Here is a 23,769-nt window from a genome sequence, read left to right on the forward strand (position 1 = left end):
GAAAAGAATCTCTTCGTATACATTCCGCAAATAGAGAGTTCTTTTTGTTGAAGTTTTGGTAGCTTCAGTAGGATAAACCTATGAGATCAAAGAGAAATTAATATAATTACACACACACACACACACACAACTATAATTAAGTTTGCCATTATATTAATTATATTGATGAATAGACATATCTCATTAAAAGACACGTCTCTTCTCTTGGTTTATTCCTCATACAAATACAAGAGGACGCTGCCATTTGGAAAACACATACCAGATATTATGGCAGTGCTATCACATCTGCAGTGATCTTAAGAAATTCAACATGGCATTAAAGCCTAGTTGCAGATGTAGAAAGTAAACAAAAAAGGCTGAACGTAAAAGATTTAAAAAACAGCCTCATAAAGAAGAAAAGGACAGGAGGCTTGTAACTTGGTAATGCATGTCTGATACAAAATATGCCAATACATCCATAGCAACACATAATGTGAATATGACTGCCCGTAGGAGATTCTGCATCAATATTTTTACAACAAAGCATGATTTCGAACTGCTATAACTTCCTGTAGAATCCATCAGAATACCAGATATTATGGCAGTGCTATTACATCTGCAGTGATCCTTAGAAATTCAACATGGCATCAGAGCCTAGTTGCACATGTAGAAAGTAAACAAAAAAGGCTGAACATAAAAGATGAAAAAAAGGCTCCTAAAGAAGAAAAGGGCAGAGGCTTGTAACTTGGTAATGCATGTCTGATACAAAATATGCCAATACATCCATAGCAACACATAATGTGAATATGACTGCCCATAGGAGATTCTGCATCAACATTTTTGCAACAGAGCATGATTTCGAACTGCTATAACTTCCTGTAGAATCCATCAAAATCTGACTACTATTCAATCAAGAGCTGCCTCCTTATATATTCCACATTGAAGACCATTGCTTTCTTGGGAAGTCTACACTTGGGTGGATAGAAACTCAACAAGGAGATTCAAAACAGGGTATGGACATTCAGCAGAATATATATTCTTGTTTTTGGTCTGCTGTTATAGTTGCAATTAGCGCAGTTGACATGTATATAGCAAAGGTATGTCCAGAATCATGACATTTGTGTTGTGTTGTCAAGATGAGAAAGGAAAAATAATGATGAAAGCTTTAAGAAAATCATAACCAATGTATTTTGCAATTGGAAATGCTTTGAAAAGCATGCACAATGTGCAAGCTCCAATAGTGTACGTGACCATTTTATCGAATGTCTCAAAGAAATGTGATGCCATGCAATACAAAGATGACAAGATAGAAAAGGAAATGTTGAGAAAATTTCAAAACAAATGCACTGGTGTATATGCATATAATCATTAAGAATGCATGTGAAGTTTTTTACAGAATGAATGAAAGTAGTAAGGTATTTAAGACTAAGAATAAATACTCCATGTTTCAAAAGAGAAACAATTTTTTATCTGCTGTCATAGAAAAAGACATACTTCTGGTGACAATCCTTGTGCACTCTTTAATGATTTGGTGCTGTTGGTGGTTACAACAAAATATGATAATGATCGGGCATGACAACAGATTCAACTAAGCCCAATTTTACCCTCCTCTTTCAAAATTGTAGGTGTGCATAATAATGGTTCGTGGTGATCAAGAATGGCACGTTTGTAAAAGAAAGGATTCAAGCCTCCAATAGATTTTGATTGTGGTTCATAGAGCGACAATCTCTTAGCCCGGGGCTTTACAAATGGTGCATAATCAATTATTACATGGCATATAGTTTCATTTAAATAAATTACCAAGGACACCTACGAGGACATTGATGGAGTTGTTGATCAATCTTCTAAAGGTATGATATATTATTTCAATATTATTTAAATATTATTAATCAATAGAAGTGCGATCATAATTATTCATGCTTATGATTATTTATTTATTTCTAAGTTACAAGTTTGGGTTCAGTTCCAAGTTTGAAGTTTGAGAAACGGTTCGCAAGTTCGTCAAAATTGTGGAAAGGGGTTTGGGTTCGTTTGGGTTTGTTAGTACAAAAACATGTAAAAATTATATATATATAGATATAGATATAGATACATATTTATGAAGCATGAGTTAAAATTAGAATGTAGCATAGTAGCATAAACACATTTAAACAACAAAAACACCATAAACTTGTAATCATAGTGTTCACAACTTCATACCATCATATAGTTCAACATCAAAGATTCAAAACATTAAAAAAAAATCATAGCACCAAGTTCAAGTATCATTGTTTCACATTCATTGTTCAACTAATGGAATAAAAATCTATTAATATTCTAAGTTCTTCAATCTTCATCTTCTTCTTCTCTGGAATTAGTTGACTCGGCAATAGAGATAAGGCCAATGGGATTAGCAGTCGTAACAATGGTATTGGCATCAAATTCCTCAAAAAATGACAATGACAACGACAACAAGAGGCCACCAAAAGCATTTCATAACAACCTTTTCGGATTGTGGATGCCAAAAACTTATTAAATTTTGCAAAAAGCAAACACTTTATTGCTTGTCTGCAGGGCCCAAAAAGCACATGGTTCGAACTTGGTTCATTTATTTTGGCATGGTTCGCCCGAGTATGAACTTGATTAGAACTAGATCGAACTAGCAAGCAAAAATTGGAACCCTACCCGAACAGGACTGCGAACCGGACCCGAACTTCGAACCAGTTTGAACTTCTGCAGGTCCGGAGGGTCCAGGGACGAACCATGGTAACTTAGATTAATTCATTTATATGGATAGATATAAATGTACATTTATGGAAAATAGTTAAGAGGCCAATGTAAATGGTTATCTAAATTTGATATTATTATAACAAAAGATTATTTCACAAGGGAAATAGTCGATGGTGTTAGCATGATAGGAGATTGATAATCTCCAACTAACATGACCATGTAATCTCTTTTATGAAATAATTAATGTAATAAATAATAATTTTCGGCTATAATAAAGTCTAAAGGAATGAAAGATTAAGCATTGATGTGTAGACAAGTATTTATTTGTATTTCTATAAGAGTTATTTACCTTGATCTTTTCCTTTGAGAATGTTATTGAAGGAAAAGGGAGATCAATATTAGATTCAGAGGGAGTCTGACTTCAAAGGAAACTTTGGATGAGGAGCTCAAAAGATTGAGATTCAGAGGGAGTCTATCATTTCATTAAAGGCAACCTTAAAAGAGAGGGAGTAGATAGAGGATCTCAGACATATTGATTCAGAGGGAGTAAACAATGTTGAGATGGATTCTCCAGTGATCAATAAATTGTAGCAATCAAGAGGACCATGCTTCATGAATATACCTCGTGACTATGTGATTTTAATGGCCTACCCCTTGTGTGCATCATGAGGAAGTGACGACTTCCAAATGATGTCAGTTGTGTTTGTAGAAGTTATTGAAGATGACGATCTTAAAATAACTTAATTTTCTATTATGATGTATATCTTACGATGTCTATGCAAATTATGATAGATTATACTTTGCATGGTGGATGTTTATATGGTACGCATTATGAGAATGCGTGTAAACATACCTTATAAACATTTATTGAGTACATGGTGAATGTAATGCAAATTGACTTCAAGAGGTCATTACACGGAGTACTTGGTGAAATCATGCAACTTGATGTTTAGGAGACCATAACTCACAGTTTTGGTGAATATCTTGCATCTCAACATTCAGAAGGCAGTCACTCAAAGAGTATTTGATGAATATCATATATTGTTATTCTAGAGACCAATACTCAAATGGTGACTATCATATGTTGATATTCTAGAGATCATTGCCTTATTGAGTACATGGTGAATACCAAGTGTTGATATTCTGGAGACCATTACTCAGAGTTTTGGTGGCTATCATATGTTGATATTCTAGAGAGCATTGCCTTATTGAGTACATGGTGAATATCAAGTGTTGATATTTTGGAGACCATTGCTCAAAGTTTTGGTGAATATCATATGTTGATATTGTGAAGGCCAATACTCTTGATAACATACATGACATCAAAATGGTGGATATCTTCTAATCAAAGATATCTTTAAAATTTGTCATACCTAATATTTCAATTGGTGTAATACATGTCCTATGTTTATCCTCCCTAGCTAAGAGGGAGTGTTGATGTTTTGGTAGCTTTAGTAGGATGAACCTGTGAGATAAATGAGAAATTAATATAATTACACACACACACACACACACAACTATAATTAAGTTTGCCATTATATTAATTATATTGATTAATAGGCATGTCTCTTCATAGACATGTCTCATGAAGAAACATGTCTCTTCTCTTGGTTTATTCCTCATACAAATACAAGTGGACGCTGCCATTTGGAAAACACATACCAGATATTATGGCAGTGCTATTACATCCGCAGCAATCCTTAGAAATTCAACACTTTTGCTAACTGGGCGGCTAATCTAGAAGTGGGGCCGGTAGGAAGAGACAGAAGCCTTTCAAGTTGTGGGAAAGAAGATTACCAAATGAGATACAACAGGAGTTGCTTAATAAGAGGCAGTTCACAAATGTGGAAGATATGTGATTATAGAAAGTTATGCTACATATTGAATGTGAATGAAAGGAATGATGCCACCACCTACCATGTTGGAAGTGGCAATAACAGTGGTGTATTTTCATTTTGTTCCAAATCTTATAATGATCAATTATTTATGCCAATGTGAATTTGAAAGTTACAGAAAGAGGTGCCTTAATGTCCATTTTATACAATGACGGCAAAATCCCACTAACACTCAATAAGGATGATGAAAGGACATCCCAACCTGGTTGAATAGGCATTCACTTGAATGCACCAAGCTGCTACCTCTCCTATCATGATGACTTTCAGCTCCACTACTCTCCACATATGCTCTAGTCAAGACAATAGGATGGAAAATGGGCAAAGCTGTCAAAAGCAAGGACAGGTAAAAAAGAGCATAAAGAAGGAAGTGTAATGAATCATTTGGAAGAATACCAGAGGTAGCCAAGATGACATGTTCAGGGTATCATAAAATTTCTCAGAAAATTTGACATGAGGAATCACAAACAAAGACCTATGTATTTGGTAGTTCAGGATGTGCAGGTAGGGCAAGGATATGGATGATCAGCCATGTGTGGGTATTTGAGAGATTATGGGATCTCTGTTGCAGATCTCGAGTAGCTATAGGCTGCAGTAATGTGTTTGATCTGGTACAGGTATGCAACACTTCATCAATGTTGTCCATGGTGAGTGGTTTACTCATGCACTCTGAATATATCTGTGGTGTAAAAAACTAGGCAATGGCTTTTCACAACTGTTACATTGACCACTTTGATTCTCTTATGGATGGTCAAGAAAATCTGCACAAGTTAATAAAGATTATTGCAGCTCTTAATATGAATTTGTCTGCTAAGGCCACTTCAGCGAAGGTGAATTGTTGTGAATCTTCCTTCTCAAAGGAATAATCTGAGGATGGGAATAATGTTATGTAATCGAAGGTATACGACTTGTTGGCAGCCAATATAATTTACCTGTCAGCCAGGACTTATATTTCGTGTAAAAACTGAACAATGCAATTAGGTGATTGTATGGTTGATATTATGATATATTAATGTAATCTGGATATGGATCTGGTTTAACTTAAGTAATGAGAATCCTGGGCTTAATACCTTTTAGCTTTTTTGCGGCTCTTGGGTGCCAACCTATATTATGTTTTAAAAAGGGGGTTTATCTGCTGAGAGCTGCTACTCATCATACATAGTTTCAATCTCCACATAATCCACTCAAAATTACCAGTCATTGGTTCTATTGCCTCCATAGGCTTTAAGTTAAAGGTTTCCCTAAAGTTATTTAGTTCAATATAGCTACTTCTCTAATACAGACATTAATGGTTAGACATAGTTTCTCCTTGTGAGATATCTCTCCATTTGCTACCCTCTTGATTATCTATGCACAGTAGTGAGAGTGCATGGCAAAACAATTTTGGATGCATGAAATTAACAAGGAAAATTTGAATTATGAGAAACAAATTTTAACTTGAATTTCTTGGATAAAGTTAAACATACCTGAAATCTGCACATATAGTAGCCTTCCCCAAGAAAAGACCTCAACTTCTCAACTGGACTTCTTGTAGGGTCACGTGGTCGATATGGGACACTCAAATTTATAAGTGCTATAACTCTGTCTGGTCGAAAAAGGCAGAAGTGTGAAGCAACAACAGAGCCCCAATCATGGCCAACCACAAAAACCTGCTCAGAGTTTTTTTTTTAATTAATAAGGAAAAATCAACGAATGCCTCCTCACAATATTAGAATTTTACTCGAAAGTAATAATAGAAAAGAAGCACAGACAACTTTATGTTAAAAAAGGACTTTGCATATTTAAAAAATGTATGCAGAAGTTCATATTAATAAAACTCTGCAATAATTAAGTACATATGATTGATCAGAAACATTAGGGTCACATGCAAATAAGCTTTAAATGTACTTTATAGGATATAAATATTGAATACAATAAAACTCTTATGACTCCATTTGTTACTTCCCTCTTTTGCTATGTTTATTTTGCTATGAATATTTTGGTATCCTTATTTTGCTATGCTTACATTGTGAAAAAAACAGTGGTTCAATAACGCTATCCATAGATGCAATAGTCACAATCTTCTTGGCGAGAAATTGCTTTCTTGCAAGAAGTTTCAGCTCGCAAGAAACTACAGCTTTTTTTGCCAAATTTCTCGCACAGAAGTTGCCAAGAACTCATAAGCTTTTGACAACTTCTTACAGAGAAATTGGTCAGGCTGTGCAAAGTTCTCAGCCGTGGCTGTATAATGCATTTAGATGTCAAACAAAAAGTTTTATTTGAATTTTATGATTTTTACTTTGTTGTCCAAGCCACAAAAAAACCTTCCAAGGTTTTCTCAAGTCATTTGCAAGAACTCAAGTCAATTTGGAGTGGAGTTGGAAGTGGACTTGAAGAGGATTTTTGAAGCCAAATCAGATTCTCTGGTATGTTTTCAAATTCTTTTTCTTTTTATAAATTTATAAAAATTGAATCATGGCATTTCCGAAGTATTCTAAATTGTTTGTGTGTAATGAACAAGATTTGAGACCATCTTTTGACATTTTTTTCTTTTTTTTTCACTGTTTTCTTAAGAATCTCAACCTTTCCTAAAAATTCCAAACCCTAACACTTCTCTCTTGTTTTCATTCCTATGTCAAAAATTATTTAAACTAATTTACTTTGTTCGCTAAATTTTAATTAAAATATTAATTGTAATTTTGTGGTTTCAATTTGCATGTGTAGGCTGAAATTTGATTGATAATAAAAATAGAGATTCTTTTACATCTGAGTCAACTTTTGAGCCTACTAGTGTCTCAGACGCATGCCTATTTGGTTATGTAGGCACACATCCTAAAGGGGTTAGAGATATTGCTTGAAAGTATGCCTCTAAAGGACCAAAACATAATATCTTAAAGTTAATTTGCATCAAGTGTGAGAAAAATAATTTATGGAAGCAAACACCACTCAAAATACCACCTCGCAAGTGTCACAAAGCATGATGCAAGGATTTGTGAGGGAACCACGGAAGAAATAAAAAGAGAAATTAATGCCTTTTTGCCTGTTGATGTGAGTATTATTCAAATTTAACAAGTAGAATAAAACAGTCAATGTTTCGAAGTTTTCAATCCTCTCTTGATATAAAGTCATCTCTCATGCTAATCTTGCAAAGTAAGATCATGAAATGACTTCAAGGTTCCTTCTATTGCTCAGTTGAAATGATGTGATTTACTGGATAACTAAGGGGACATTGCTAATCCATTCAAGACTTGTCAATTGCTTGTACTTCCAAAGATTTAACTTCATCATGTGCAATAAATATATGATTTGATTTTCAACCTTGGACTTCAACATAAACTTAACTTCTACAACAACTTGTAATTCTGGATGAAAGGAATTATAGATGAACTTCGACTCTACTAGATGTAGCTTTATCAATGACTCCACCCATCTAGTGCAAGCCTCTAAGGGTGTACTCAAATGGTTTTCAAATCAATATCTATTGTCTTCAATCCCATCAATGGATACAAACTCGGACTCGACAAGGCCGAGTTGACTCATGACTCGGCTATGACTCAGCTACGACTTGGAAAAATGAAAAAACCTTTGAAATTTAGAGATTTTATTGATTTAAAATTTATTTTATGCATCCTTTTTTGAATATAACTTGAAAAGATTATAACATCATCAAATAGAAGATAACATACATAAACAAGGAACACAAATGATAAATCCATCACATATGTAAAATGTAAATTGTAGCTGAAGTAAATAGAAAACATAGGATCATATGACAAATATACAAAATCATAAATGTTGTCAAATCATAAATGTATGTAAGATCCATAAAACCAATGACATCAAATCATAAATGTATCTGCTCAAGCTCTATAAACAAACAAAAAAGTTTGTGCTAAAGCCTTATCCTCATCATCATCCTCATCCTCAAGCTTGATTGCAATCTCAATATCAACCTTTGAGTATCCTATCTGCTTGCTACAAAGGTGTCTAAGGTAGGTCCTAGAGGACTGAGTAGCCATAGCCCCTGCATGTGAGGTGGACTCATGGACAACATCAAGAGGGCGTGTTAGTGTGACAGTGTATGTGCATGCACGTCTACCATAACATGCTCTATCCTCCTCCTTTTCCATAGCTATAGCCATAGACACTATATCTGCCTCGTCAGCCCAATCAAGGTCCTCCGTAGTAAGATTGGATCGGTAGCCTCAATGAGCCACTTTGACTCTAGATCGATCTCCTCCAGAGTGATAAGGGAGGAGTCGATGTCTAAAATTTGTTTGATCCCAAGACAGAGGTTGTCATGAACAAAGACAAGATCATTCAACCTCTGCACAAAGAACCTATTTCGCCTCTTCGAGTGGATGTGCTCGAACATGGACCAATTGCACTCACATCTAGAAGCACTGCCTAATTGACTCAAAATACAAATGGCATTTTTTTGAAGATTTGAAGTTGAGGGTCCAACCATTTGCCACTGTCTATCTAAAATAAGGGAAAAGAAAAATAATTAGCCTCATTTACAACTCATGTTTGAACAAGGTACTCTAAGAGCAATTGAGGATGTTTGTCCTGATATTCTTTGATGACATACTCATTTATAGCAAAACTTGGGAGAAGCATGTTGAGCATCTTAGAGAGGGATGTAATGTTCTAAAGGTGAACTCTGTTTAAAGGCGATCTCGGGCCGAAGGCAATTTTTCATGTTACATGTCCTCAGGGAGGAGTTGTCCATGCTACACAACCTCAAGGTGGAGTTGTCTATGCTACACAGCCTCAATTGCCTATGCTAGTAATGTTTTCGTTCCCCTACGTTTCGAATGATGGAACAATTGTGGAGGTCGTACGGTCTCAGTGGGAAGCTGTACAGTTAGAGTAGGATGTCGTACAGCCAGAACCAAAGGTCGTACGGTGAGATGTTTGAAATCTAGGAAGTGCATCAGAAAGTCGTACAATGGTCAAATTGGGGAAGTAGATTTGTTTGTACGATGTGTGGTAAGTGATGTATGGTTTGGATAGGTCGTACAATCATACAATGGATACAAGGGGTCAGTACAGTTCAAACTGTGGGTGACAGTGTGCTGGAGACTAAGGGTGACGGATTCCAATTCCTCCTACGCCAATAAACAGATGTAAATTGCTAGAACAAGATAGTTGCCAATAGAATTGATGGAACTTCACTGAACAATATCAATAATTGCAAACAAAGATCGTGCACAGATTTGCCAAACCCAAGCAAGTAATACCAAGACAGAATAGAATGAGGGTTGAATCCCACTGAAACCAGAATAGCAAAGTAGGGAAGATCTTTGACTTCCAAAATGGCGAACAACAAAGAATATTGTTGGTTAACAGTTTGTCCCTCCTTTTAACATGGTTTTACCTTGACTCTAGATGCCCAAAATGTGAGGAACAAAAGGATGTTCACCAACAAATGGGTCAGTGTATGTATTCTATCACTGCCCTCTGAATTGATTTGGTATAGCTCCCTATGATTTGCAATGAATATGTTTTATGAGATCAGAAGTCTTAACCTGATAAGCTCTTAACTTGAGAGCACTAAAGGATAACCAAATTGTTTGTAGGCACAAACAATTTAGGCAAAGTAGTTTTGGACAACCTATCACACCCAATGGAATGACTGAAATAGATTATCATAAGATTCCTAACTCTCACTTTTAATCTAAATCTAGTGTTAATCATCCAAATGCAAGGAGAAATGGAAAAATAGATGTACATGAGAGCAAATGGAATTGCTTTGACTACCAGACTTAATGAAATGGAATTCAACAAGTTACTAATAGATTCATGCATATCTATCTTTCAAATCGCAATGAAACCTTCTAACATAATATGAAATGAACAAGAGAGGATGCAGAATCATATATAAAGAAAGTAAATGGAATCACTTTCATTGCAAACATCAAAATGAAATGGAACCCACCTGATTATCATAGGTTCACATACAATTGTCCTTCAACTCTTTATGTAGAACTACTATAGAAAAAGGCAACAAAACATGACTAGTCAACAGAAAGTAAATGGAATTACAGCCTCATTCACCGTCAAGTTTGTCGACCCTTGAATTATCAAATGAGGTTACATTTATACTCTGTTATTATCATTTCTAATTATGGCAAAGCAACAGTCATAAATAGAAAATAAAATGAGGATGAAATGTGACATTATCCAATAATATGACCAAGTGACATCTTCTCCATCGATGATTCTGAATCAGAGATATTCTTGAAAACACTCCATGACTTTCAGCTTCTTGCAATCTTCAGAAAACCCTGTGATAACACGGTTTTCTTCATCTTTTGTTGTTTTGTGCCAAACCCATGTATTTCATATTTCAACGGTCCCTGCATTTTCGAATTTTGGTCGTCAATCTCAAATTAACAATCGTGATTTAAACATTATGACTTCCTTTATATTTTCTACCATGGGTCCCCCTTGTTGCTTTGTCACTAAGACTAACTTATACGCATCTCTCCATAGCGACATAGCAAGAAGCATTGATCTTTTAAGATCTGACGGCACTTGCAAAACTGACCCACCTCTGTCACTGTCAGATAATCTATCCAATCGCAGTACGCCAATCTGGAACCCATTTACCTTTTGTGACTCACAAACTAAAATTGACCCCACAATTCCAAGCATCAAATCGCCACTATGTCACATAGAATAACGATCGAGCAACTTCATATAGCAAGATAGCGACAACCATGGATCTCTTTCCAATCTGATGGTGATAACAAAATGAGGTTATGTTTCCTTACTTTGCGGTGCGGATCCCTCTTTCCAACTAGGTACATTGTAGCAGTTAGATTATAGAATTTTATTGTCCAAAGTCAGATTGTTTTGCCTCATTGGCACCTCGTGACTAGACTTTGACTGTGTTTCACGAAATGTGATGATGGCCCACCAAACACGTGCCTTCACGTCGCTATGTCACTATGAATAACAATCGAGCATCTTTATATAGCAACATAACTACCTCTGTAGATCCTCTTTGATCTGACGGTCAAAGAGATGCATTTAACTTTCGCTTGAATGGGACCCAATATGATAGGTAAACATCTGAATTTTCAACTGGCCAATAGCATACATTCTTTCATTCAATTGACTTTTTAGTTTGGTGATGTGGACAATCAGACATGTTTTGATTTGTCAAATTGATTTTCACTCAGGTCTTTGCCACCTTTGGCCGCGTACTTCGCCATTTCTATATTTTTAAGTATTCATTCTACATCGAATTCAACTGATCTTATGTAGTTCATTCTCATGATCTATATATTGTCTTCAAGCTTGGTCTTCGATACTCGTCTATTGTATCTACTCTGTATATGCTCAAGATTTCTCAATTTTACCTACATTATGTCTTTAATGAAACACTTAATCACAAAATTAGGGTTTCTCAAAGATTTGTAGGAATGCTTTCATGAAGAACTACTTTTCAACATGAATCCTTGCATACAACATCGTTAGGAACAAGAAAATATGAATAAATAGAATATCCAGACCTTCTTCTCATTGGGATAAAGCATAACAAAAACCCTTCAAAACCCTAATCACCTAGCTTTGGACTGATGCATTGCTCCTATGATTCCCACATTAGTTAACACAAAGGAATGATGAGAAGCAAGATCATCCTATAGGCAATCTAGACTCAAACTCATTACTTTGATACTTGACTCAAAACCTTAAGGCAAAAGATATGAACGGAAACTTGGGCAACAAATACTGACTGGAATTAGCAATACAAAGAAAAAGAATCCAAATTGCCTCCCAACTACTACTTACATGTCATGCTTAAATACCCTTCGAAGGAACTTCCTAAGGGTTTACAAATATAGCCAACGGCCAGAACTACGAAATCAATTAAATAAAAATGGGTCTGAGATATACTAAATCAATCGGCCCATAAACAAAGGTTTGATTAATTGTTTATTTTATGACAAGAGCATTACAATCCTCCCTTCCCAAAATTTGTTTGTCCTCAAGAAAATGCAGTGTCGGATGCTGCAGAATGTGTTCACCTTCCCAAGTCGCATCATCCAACGGCAAGTGTTTCCAACATACCAAGTATTCTCTCAGGGTGTAGTTCCACAAAGTCTTCTCCTGTACATCAATGATCTTGGCTAGTTCTAACACAAGCTTCTCTTCTTCATTGAGCGATAGAAGATCTGTGGTTACTGCGATGCTTTGTCCCACGACTTTCTTCAGGCAAGAGACACGAAAGACGTTATGGGTGCGGCTTCCTTCTGGAAGTTCTAATTCATAGGAAACTTCATCGATGCAGTGAGCTATACGATAAGGACCATATAAACATGGCTTCAACTTTTCTTTCCCTCTTGCCTTCAATGAGGACTACCTATATGGATGGAGTCTGAGATAGACAAAGTCTCTCACTTCAAAACTTCTCTCAATCCAGTGTTGGTCGGCCTAGATCTTTTGTTGATTCTATCCATTTTGTAAGTTCTTCAAGAATCTCAGGGTGTCTTTCCCTTCTTGAAGCCAGTCCCTCGCCCTTGGTGCACAGCTATCACCGAGTACCATGTCGACAAATGAAAGGGTTTCATACTCGTATAGTGCTTTGAAGGATGTCATCCCAATGAACATGTGACCAGTGGTATTGTAACAGTATTCCCCTAGATGCATCCATTTGACCCATGCCTGTTGTTGTGTCAAAACGTAGTTGCGAAGGTAGCCTTCCAGTCACTTGTTCACAATCTCCGTCAGTCTGTTTGTCTAAGAGTGGTAGCTAGTACTTGGTGACAATTTTGCTCCTGCCAACCAAAACAATTATGTCCAGAAAATACTGAGAAACTGACCATCCTTGTCACCAACAATGTTTTGAGGTAACTCGTGTAGACGAAAAACTTCTCTAAAGAATAAGTCGACTACCTACGCGGCCTAGAAATCTAAGGAGATGGCAAAGAAGTGTGCATACTTCGTCAATCTGTCAACCACCACAAAGATACAATCCTTCTCATTTACCTTACGAAGTTCGTTGATGAAGTCCATAGAGATGCTTTCCCACTTCTATTCTAGTATAGGCAAGGTTGCAGTAACCTAGCAGGTAAAGTGTGTTCGGATTTTTTTGCTAACAAATTGCACATTCCCGTACGTACCGCAATACATCTCCTTTAAGTCCCTTCAATTAAAACCTCTCCTTGAGCTGTCTGTATGTTTTGAGAAACCCAAGGTGCCCGGCCAAGGGTGAGGCATGTATTTCCTTCAGGATTTTTTGCTTCAATTTGGACTCAGGCACTAAGTATATCCGATCCTTATAGTAAATGATGTCATCCACCACCTTGTATTGATCATCCTAAGTGTCACCATCCATTAGCTTACATGCAAATGTGTTTTTGGAATATTCCACCAATAAGTGTGCTTTCCAATCAGCTGAAATCTAAGACAATAAGCAGATGGCAGGTTTTCTTGACAAACCATTTGCAACCACATTGTTCTTTCCCTTCACATATTCAATGTCGCAATCAAAAGCCTGAATCTTACTTACCCATTTTTGTTGCCTCTTGTTCAAATCCTATTGCTCCAAAAAATATCTCAAACTATTATGATCGGTATGAACGAAAAACTTGACACCCACCAGATATTGTCGGAACTTGGTCAGTGCATGCACGATGGCCAACATTTATTTGTTATTGATGTAATATAGATGCTCTACTTGTGTAAGCTTTCGGCTCTCATAGGCTATGGGGTGTCTATCTTGCATCAATATCGCGCCAATGTCCTCCAAATGCATCACACTCCAGAATAAATGGTTGAGTGAAGTCAAGTAAGGTGAGAACCAAGCAAGTGCTCATTGCTTCTTTTAACTTATCAAAAGTGTGTTGCGCTCTTTGATTCCACTGGAAGGAACCTTTCTTGGTCAAATCTGTCAATTGTGCACTGAGCTGAGAGAAATCGTTTACAAACCTCTGGTAATAACTGCACAATCCCAAGAACCCTCACAACTTAGAGAGCGATTTTGGTAGGGGCCAATCCAGGATAGCTTGAGTCTTCTCCTGGTGGACCTGCACTCTATAGTTACTGACAACGTGCCCTAGGTACAATATTTTTGTCATCCCAAATTCACAATTGGATTGCTTGGCAAACAAAGATTGAGCCTTCATGATCCCTAAGACTTCATCCAAATGTCTCAGGTGTTCTTCCCAAGTTTTGTTGTAAATAAGGATATCATCAAAAAATACCAGCAAGTACTTATACAACAGTTTGTTGAAGATGTGATTCATGCAAGACTAAAAAAGTAGCTAGTGCATTCATTAATCCGAATGGCACGACCAAGAACTCGTAATGGTCGTAGTGACAACAAAAAGCCATCTTCTCCACATCTTCTTCCCGCATGGGAGTCTGATGGTATCGAGAATGAAGATCTATTCTAGAAAAATAAACCACACCATGCAGCTCATCCACTAATTTATCACTCCTGGGAATAGGGCATCTATTTTTTATTGTCTTCTTATTCAGCACACTGTAGTCCACACACATACGCATCGTCCCATCCTTCTTTTTTACCAATACTACTGATGATGCAAAAGGGCTAGAGCTGGGACGGATCCATCTTTTCTCAAGAAGCTCCTGAATTGTCTTCTCGATCTCATTTTTGATTTTTTTGGGGTGTCGGTATGGCATGGTGATAACTGGTTTGGCGCCAACCTCCAACTCAATGGTATGCTTGAACCCACGATGGGGGCATATGCCAGGAGGAATGTCTACATAAACTTTATCATGGGTACTCAAGATATTCTAAAGATCATCATTCCGGTGGGGTGTCCATTGTCCTTTTATAGGTTTTACCAAAACGAAACAAAGTGCAGCCAATGCAATGTCATCATGCCGAAAAATGGCCTCCATCCACTGTGCCAAAACTTCCTTCGGTCCCTCATTGGCCACCCCGCGAAGAATAGCCTTCTTTCCATCAACAAAAAAAGTGAAGTCCATCCGCTTGAAACTTTGTTTATTCATCTAGTGTCCCCATCCACTATATGCCCAAAATAACCTCCATATCATCCAAGTCCACTATAAAGAAATCCTCCATCACAGTGCGATTAGCCATGATGATACTTAGTTGGGGAACAAGGTGCGTGCAGGGTATAAGTGTTCCTCCGATGACGACCTAGAATCCTACGTGCATCTCTATAAGTAGACCTCTTTTTTTCACCAAGGATGAGTTTATGAAGTTTAGAGTGGCTCCGCTATCGAGCATCACAATGACCCTTTGTAAAAACCCTCAACAAGGTATATCCTTAACAAACATCAATTTGCTTTTGCTAATCAATAGTTTGATATTTTGTCAAACATTTGGAAGGCAAATTATTATCACTCAATAAATAATTCTTTATATTCACAGCTAACTGCTCACAATTTTAATTAAGTCTTTATCAATTTGGACAAATGAACACCACTAAACAATTCAGAAGTAATTCTATAATTGATGGCAATACTACTAATATCCAATTTAAAAATTGCCTTCTGGAAATTTACAAGAATGCAATAATGAACTTGGAAATTAACTTCTAACAGATGAAATATGGATTACAGCTCTCACGAAATAATCCAATTTACTCGCTGGTTAAGAAATACATGCTCCTCACTTATAATTACAAGTGCTCTAAAACCTGATTGCTGCCCCTCAATAATTGATTGCAGCCTTCCATGAAGTTTGAAATCGTTGCCAAATACAAGGATGACAGCCACAGTACATTCCTCTTTAACCACACCAAACAGTGGACAATAATGGTGTTCCAAATCACAAATTCTCCAGCCACAATGAAATTCCCAAGTACAGAACATAATAGTCGGGAAATACTATAATTTAATTAAGACAATTCTTAGAATTAATTCACAATACCTCAGCTGTGAATTACCAGGCACTTCTTAATTCCAATCCCTTATACTTCAGCAAGGGCAAAGAAATCGACAAACTCAAAAACTTTTCGCAAGCAACAAAAGAAAATAATCAATCAGATGCTTTACTCATCAAATGGGCTCATATTTATAATCTCCAAATGGCACAAAGTTTCCCAAATGAACTTCACTTAAGAAGCTTCCCACACACAACATTAAAACATAATAAAGTGCCATTATAAACTCATTTATTAATTACTTTTGGCTTTGAAAAATGACCTTTTCCACCATAACCTCAAATTTTGACATGTAAAGCCACTATTTCTTGTTCCCCAATGATTTAAAACTTTTTGTCCTAGTTCCAACAAGCTATGATACTGAGGTGACCAACCAACAATACTAACAAAAATAACAACCTCAGTATATTTAGATGATTAATAATAATAATTCACTTGTCTTGCAAAAACAATTGAAGAAGCATCAGAATCGAAGTCTGACAACACCAAAGTGATCCTAATGATGAAAGACGATGAATGAACCTAAAGGGGTGACTTACTATAAATAGACACTCCCTCCAAGATTCTTGGAGCCCAATCCGAAAGCCCGAAATAAAAATTGAGAGCATCCTCCAACTCCTCTAACTCAACTGAGCTCATCGGAACCAACAAATTGACTTACTATAAATAGTAAGTCCCTCAAACGGAGCCAAAACACACAATAGGCTACTGGAAAGCCTATAACCACGCAACTAAGACCCTCAAATCCTGTTGTCAGTTCACAAGGATCGCAATGGTGCACTAACCTAACCAACTACAGGAACCTGCTAAAAATGGGGACATTGCACCCTCTATCCTTGAAGGGTTCCCCGTACTCAGAATACCATACATCTCGAACTCCCAGCCAAGGCGACGGCTCCTCCACGCCATACCAATGCAGCGATCAACTCCATACAATTCAAATTCACCATTTTGGAGTCTTCGTGGGGATGATCGTCCTCTATGGATAGATTCTCTTGATCATCCTCGTCATCAAACATGACTTTGATGGAGTGTATTTTCCCTTTACCAAGGCATCTGTGCCCAGGTTCCCACAATTCCTTGCAATTTAAATATAATTTCTTCCTTTGGAGCTCCTATCTGGTAGCCTCGTCCAACGAAGGCTTCTTCGGCAAAGGTTTGTTATCTTTGTCCCTTGGAAATACAGGCGGTTTGGAGTGAGAGAAGCCTCGAGAAGATGATGTTGATTATGATGCCATGCTTCGTGCCTTTTTATAGCCTCTGAAAAGGTGGCAGGATTGAAACCTTTTACCCAACCCATCAACGACTCTATAAATTCGTCTATGAAGAGCACTATCCATCTCCTTTCAGAAATGTTTGTGACCAAAACAGAGAGTTTTTGAAATTTTGTGGTGTACTAGTCGACGGATCCAATTTGCCTCAATTATGCCAACTCTTTAAAATTAAGCTCTGCATCTTTACCATCAAACCGATCTATCAATCTTTCAGTGAATTATGCATAAGTATTGACTTGGTCATACCCCAGCATGATAGTGCCATAATGCCACCATTCATGCACCACTCCCCCCGAGTGGAGTGCTGCAACTTTAATTGTTTCTTCTTCTGGCATTGGATTAAGATGGAAGTAAGTATCGGCCTTTATTACCCATGCTTGCACAGATATGGATCCAGATCCGTCAAATGGTGACAAATTTATTTTACTCAACTTTCTTCTAAGATCATTGTTAAAATATCCTCGATTTCCGCCTCCAAAATATCACATTCTCAATTCTACGTAATCTTTGTAGGATATATCCTCTTCCAAGTTGGCATTCTTCCAGCGCCCTTTCAACTATTCTTGAATTTCCTCAAAGGTTGGTTGCTTTCCTCTGCATGGTACCTCCACCCATGTTGGAAAGGTTGGCATGGAACATCGAGAGCATGATGGATGAAGGTTCGCCTTTCTCGAAACCAAGTCGGAACTATGACCATTTTGTTCCCTAGAAGTTTTATTGTCTACCAGTTTTCGGAGAGTTTCTTCCATAAGTCAGTGAGTGTCATTGATTTGTGCTTGATTCCTTGAAAGATCCCTCAATAGTGCCATGACTTCTGTAGGAGTGGGTTCTTGATCTACCATTCTATCAACTAAGTGGGATCTCCTTCTTCTCCGGCTATAAACTTGCATTCACTGTCCACAGGCTAGCAAGATCCTGAGCTCTAATACACTGTAATGTCCCAAAGGTGAACTTGGCCTAATGGCAATCTCGGCCCGAAGGTAATTGTCTATGTTACACGTCTTCAGGGGGGGTGTTGTCAGTGCTACATGGCCTCAGGGTGGACTTGTCCATGCTACACGGCCTTAGTTGCCCGTCCTATACGGCCTTAGTTATTCATGGTAATAGCCTTAGGGTGGAGTTGTGCGTGCTACATGGCCTCAAGATGGAGTTGTTCATGCTACACGACCTCAGTTGCTCATGCTAGTAATGTTTCAATTCCCCTACATTTCGAATGATGGAACAATTGTGGAGGTTGTATGGTCTCAGTGGGAATATGTATGGTTGGAGTAGGATGTCGTACGATCATAACCAAAGGTTGTACAGTGAGATGTTGGAAATCTGGGAAGTGCCTTAGAAAGTCGTGCAGTGATCAAGTTGGGGAAGCAAATTTGTTCATACAATGTGTGGGCAGTGATGTATGGTTTGGGTAGGTCGTACAGTCATACGGTGGAGATAAGGGGGTCCATACGGTTCAGGCTATGGGTGACGATACAATGGAGACTGAGAGTGACGGATTGCAAATTCCTCCTACGCCAATGAATAGACGTAAATTGCTAAAACAAGATAGTTGCCAATAGAATTGATGGAACTTTAGTGAACAATATTAATAATCGCAAACAAAGATAGTGCACAAATTCGCCAGACCCGAGCAAGTAATACCAAGATGAAATAGGGTGAGGGTTGAATCCCACCAAAACTAAAATAGCCAAGTAGGAAAAATCTTTCACTTCCGAAATGGCGAACAACAAAGAATTCCAACTAGAATTTGTTAATTTACATGGATCGCTTTCTGCAAATGTAATTATATTGCTATTGATATTAATTTTTTTCAAATGTAGATCCTAATCTCTTATAAATATAAGAGACATGTCTCATTAACAAACATGTCTCTATGATTAATCATTATTAATTAATATATATTAACAATATAAATCACAATACAACATATGTATTATATATAATATATGTGTGTGTGTGTGTATGTAGTATATATATCAACATTGTAGCTTAAGATTAAATCAATTCGATTGTAGTTATAATCTTAACACTCCCTCTTAGCTAGGGAGGATTTGTTATGGAACACAATATGCTCTCAAGCATAGGGAGATATATCATCTAAAAGTGATATTCCTGGAATGACATTTTTACGCATATCAACATAAATCCATCACCACACATTTATATTAACATATATTACATATGAAATTTGCTTCAATTTAACACTCTTTCTTTAAAAAGGAGAGAATTAAAGCAATTATAACACAAGATTTGAATACCAACTTAAGTTTGGTCTAAGCTAGATTTAAGTTATGGTGTTCGGCAAGATCTAGCGCAAAGAATCATAACAAATTGATTTTCATGGTGTCTGGCAAAATTTGGCTTGAAGAACTATGATGAGTTGATTATCAAGGTGTCCGCCAAAATCCTGCCCAAAGAACGAAGATAACACTTGCTCCAACACATTTTGGTGTTAGGAGATAGGTCAATTATTGATAAAATCGTCACCTTACGATAGTTACCTTCTATTCGCTATCATAACTTTCGACACTCCAAGACATCAACTTAATGTAGTCCGTTATGATAATAGGTTCAGCTATTGATAAGATCATCACCTTTCAATAGCTCCTCTCTAAATATATACATCAATGAAAGATCGTTATCTTTCATGACATAAACACAACAACATCATGTAGTAACTCACATGATATCCACCATGAACCAAGTCAAAGGGTGGACCCACCATAGTTGCTACTAGAGGGTGGAACAAGGGTTTTCACCTCAAACTTCTCTCTCATAGAGGAGAGCACATTACAAAGAATTTCACTTAGAACTGCTCCTCGTAGAGAAGATATCATCCACAAAGGATTGCATCTCAAAATTTCTCCCTCTGAACAATGATCCTGAGAAGTCAGGTCCTGAAGTTACAACCTTTGAGACTCTCATCACCCAAGGATGCCTCTCAAACTCTCTTTGAATCTGATATTAATCTTTCAACCTTTAGTGATAAGTCATTATTTCCTCATGATGTATATTGGGGTAGGCCCATCAAAATCATGCAGTCACATACCCTCTGAGTATCAATCTTCTAAGATCCTATGTTGCCTTCGAATAAGTGTCATACTCCCTCTTAATGTAGAAGAATCTCATAATCTCAATCATCAAAGATATTTGCTCATTTTATCCAGCCTGATCACAAATCCTTTTAAGCTGCTGTCATAAGTTGCCTAATGAGTCATTCTTCATTTCTTAAAGATTAAGTGTACTTATTTGTACATCAACATCCTTGATATAAATGCTCTAATGAAGGTCTATATGCATCAAATTAGAAAATGCCTCCAATGGAAATGAAACATTGGGTTAAGGTAATCATTCACCCCCCACAATGTAAAATTCCCACATAGTTCATTTTATAGAGTTCTCAAATCAATATCAAGTCTAATGAGAGACAATCATGCATGAATGATATCAACCTCCATCTATGTTAGTGAATTCTTCTTTCTTCCTTCTACTGTGTTCCTTTCATCCAATGAAGATCCAACCATTCATAGAAGCAAATGAGAATCGGCATTTCTCTAAACCCATCTGCCATATACCAATATCTTGGTTTAGAGTGTTCATGCCACAAGGATCTATTACTCATACTTAGAGCTCTGTTCATCAAAAGGATGACCATAGGTGGCTCAAATGCTTTGGCAACTATGTCTATACAATTTGGATAATTTGCCCATTCTAATTGTAATTAATGTTATCCATCATATAAAAAATTCATGATACTAGATCTTTGATTGACATCTATGTAGACTTCTTTTCCTCAATCCTTGATAATAACATAAAATCTTATTTGGTTGTCCAAAAATGAACAATATAATGAAACAAGGTGATTCTTTCATGCCTCGATGTTCATAAAACTTTAGGTCATTTTTTCAGAGTTTCTTACATATTTGTAGGACCCAATGCTCTCATAATAGTCGTCACCACTGAAAGGGTGTCTCATATGACTCGACATTGGAAATCATTTTTCTTTTTTTTTAAATTTTTATATAGGGGTCTTTTAATTACTATTAATTAATTTTTAATCTATCTTAATGCTAGAGCATGATGTCACAAATTTGAACTCTTAACGTTTCCACTTCGTGCTTCTCTTCCCTTAGTGATTCTTTTCTTAGCACTTATAGTCTGTGCAATAGTTAGGAGGAAAATGTTTTATTGTAAACTTTATATGATGAAGTTATCTCCAAGCATAAGGAAAGGCCATATTTAATGAATTAGTGACTATAGTCTACCTCCTAATATTGATCATTATTCAGTTTTTTGCATACTTAAGCAACCTAGTATAAGCTCTATATGCTTCTTTGGAGGTTCATTAATTAATGCCACACACTTCTTGGAAATATATGTTTTATTATTTCTATGTTTTCATATAATGTCTAGATTCATATGATCTAACTATTAAGATAATATCTTATACTTTCTATAATAGTCAACTACTTCTCTGTAGTCCGTCTTTCAGTCTAGATAGGAATGTTTCCTATCCCGTCTCTTTTTTCTTCAGTCCAGATAGGAATGTTTCCTATCCTGTCTCTAGTTTTGTTTCTAATTCCGTCTTCAGTCTACGTTGTTTCTTTTAAAAACAACGTCCTTGTAATTCTTTATAAGGAACACATTTGTTCCTCTGTTAATCAATCAATCATCCGGAAATCCGTTAATTTGCCAACTCTTCTTGAATCTTGTAACATGGTATCAGAGCTATTACTTAAATTTTTTCGAAAAAATTTATAATTTCTTCGTGAAATTATTTGCTTAAATTTTTTCAAAATTATTTCTGTTGAATTTCTCTAAAACCCGCTTAGGGTTTTCGGCCTAGAGAAATTCCCGAACTCGGGTCTGCCTGTGTTTGTTCAGCACACTCTAGCCCCATTCGTCCATGCACATCGATCCTTGAAGAAAAATCTGCCATTTTTTATCAAGAATCTGAAGTTTTTTCAAGCTTTTTTCAGCTAGGGCCGTTTTTTTTCGAAACCTTAATTTTTGGGGTCGAAAAAATATTTTGTTTGCAGATAGGAATGGGTTTGTTGATTTTCTCCTCAAAAATCATTTCAAGTTGTCTGTAATATGCAAGGTTGCGTGAGATTCTGGGTTTGTTGATTTTCTCCTCAAAAATCATTTCAAGTTGTCTATAATACGCAAGGTTGTGTGAGATTCTGGGTTTGTTGATTTTCTCCTCAAAAATCATTTCAAGTTGTCTGTAATACGCAAGGTTGTGTGAGATTCTGGGTTTTACCATTTTTTCCACAAAAACGAAGTTTTGTAAATGCAACTTATTTTGAGTCATAGCACTCTTCTGGCAAAGCTTCTTGGTTTCAGCATTCTGTAGATCAAGAGAGGGTCTCAGTTATCACAGAATGTTCCGACATTCGTACATTGACCATTAAGGGAGGGTATTAAGATAATATCTTATACTTTCTATAATAGTCAACTACTTGTCTGTAGTCCGTCTTTCAATCTAGATAGGAATGTTTCCTATCCCGTCTCTTTTTTCTTCAGTCCAGATAGGAATGTTTCCTATCCTGTCTCTAGTTTTGTTTCTAATTCCGTCTTCAGTCTATGTTGTTTCTTTTAAAAACAACGTCCTTGTAATTCTTTATAAGGAACACATTTGTTCCTCTGTTAATCAATCAATCATCCGGAAATCCGTTAATTTGCCAACTCTTCTTGGTGGGTTTATCGAGAGCTCAACTGGGTTGTCGTCCGTTTTTTCTGGGTGCCTCGATTTTTGTGCCTCGATTTCCAAGCCAACGGATCCAAAAAACGACAGCAAATTCCTTCTGGGTTTTTCAAGCTCTCTTTTGAGTCATTCTCTGATTCTTCTGGGTCTTTCGTATTTTTGCCTCGAAGAACGTGCCTTCACAGATTTTCACAGTTTTCATTGGAAAACGTGCCATGGCATCTCTGACAAATATTCTGCTCGAACATAATTCCAAATTCAATAGTCGCAATTATGGAACCTGGAAGCAGCGCATCATCGCAATCTTCGAATATCTAAACACTGATCAACTTGTAACA

At 36.7% G+C, this 23,769-nt stretch overlaps 1 protein-coding gene across 2 annotated transcripts in view; it reads right to left on the reverse strand.

Annotated features, from left to right (window-relative positions):
- The window catches only part of LOC149535215 (epoxide hydrolase 3-like), a 63,041-nt gene that overhangs the window by 13,518 nt on the left and 25,754 nt on the right, over nucleotides 1–23,769 (reverse strand). For both annotated transcript variants that reach the window (XM_089807781.1, XM_089807782.1), the window contains exon 3: nucleotides 6,047–6,229. In XM_089807781.1, the coding sequence (XP_089663907.1) occupies nucleotides 6,047–6,229 (183 nt within the window). The remainder of the gene's footprint in view (nucleotides 1–6,046; nucleotides 6,230–23,769) is intronic.

This window comes from Cupressus sempervirens, chromosome 10, assembly GCF_028749045.1.
Source record: "Cupressus sempervirens isolate cs-2001-9-10 chromosome 10, ASM2874904v1, whole genome shotgun sequence".
NCBI classification, from domain to species: Eukaryota; Viridiplantae; Streptophyta; class Pinopsida; order Cupressales; family Cupressaceae; genus Cupressus; species Cupressus sempervirens.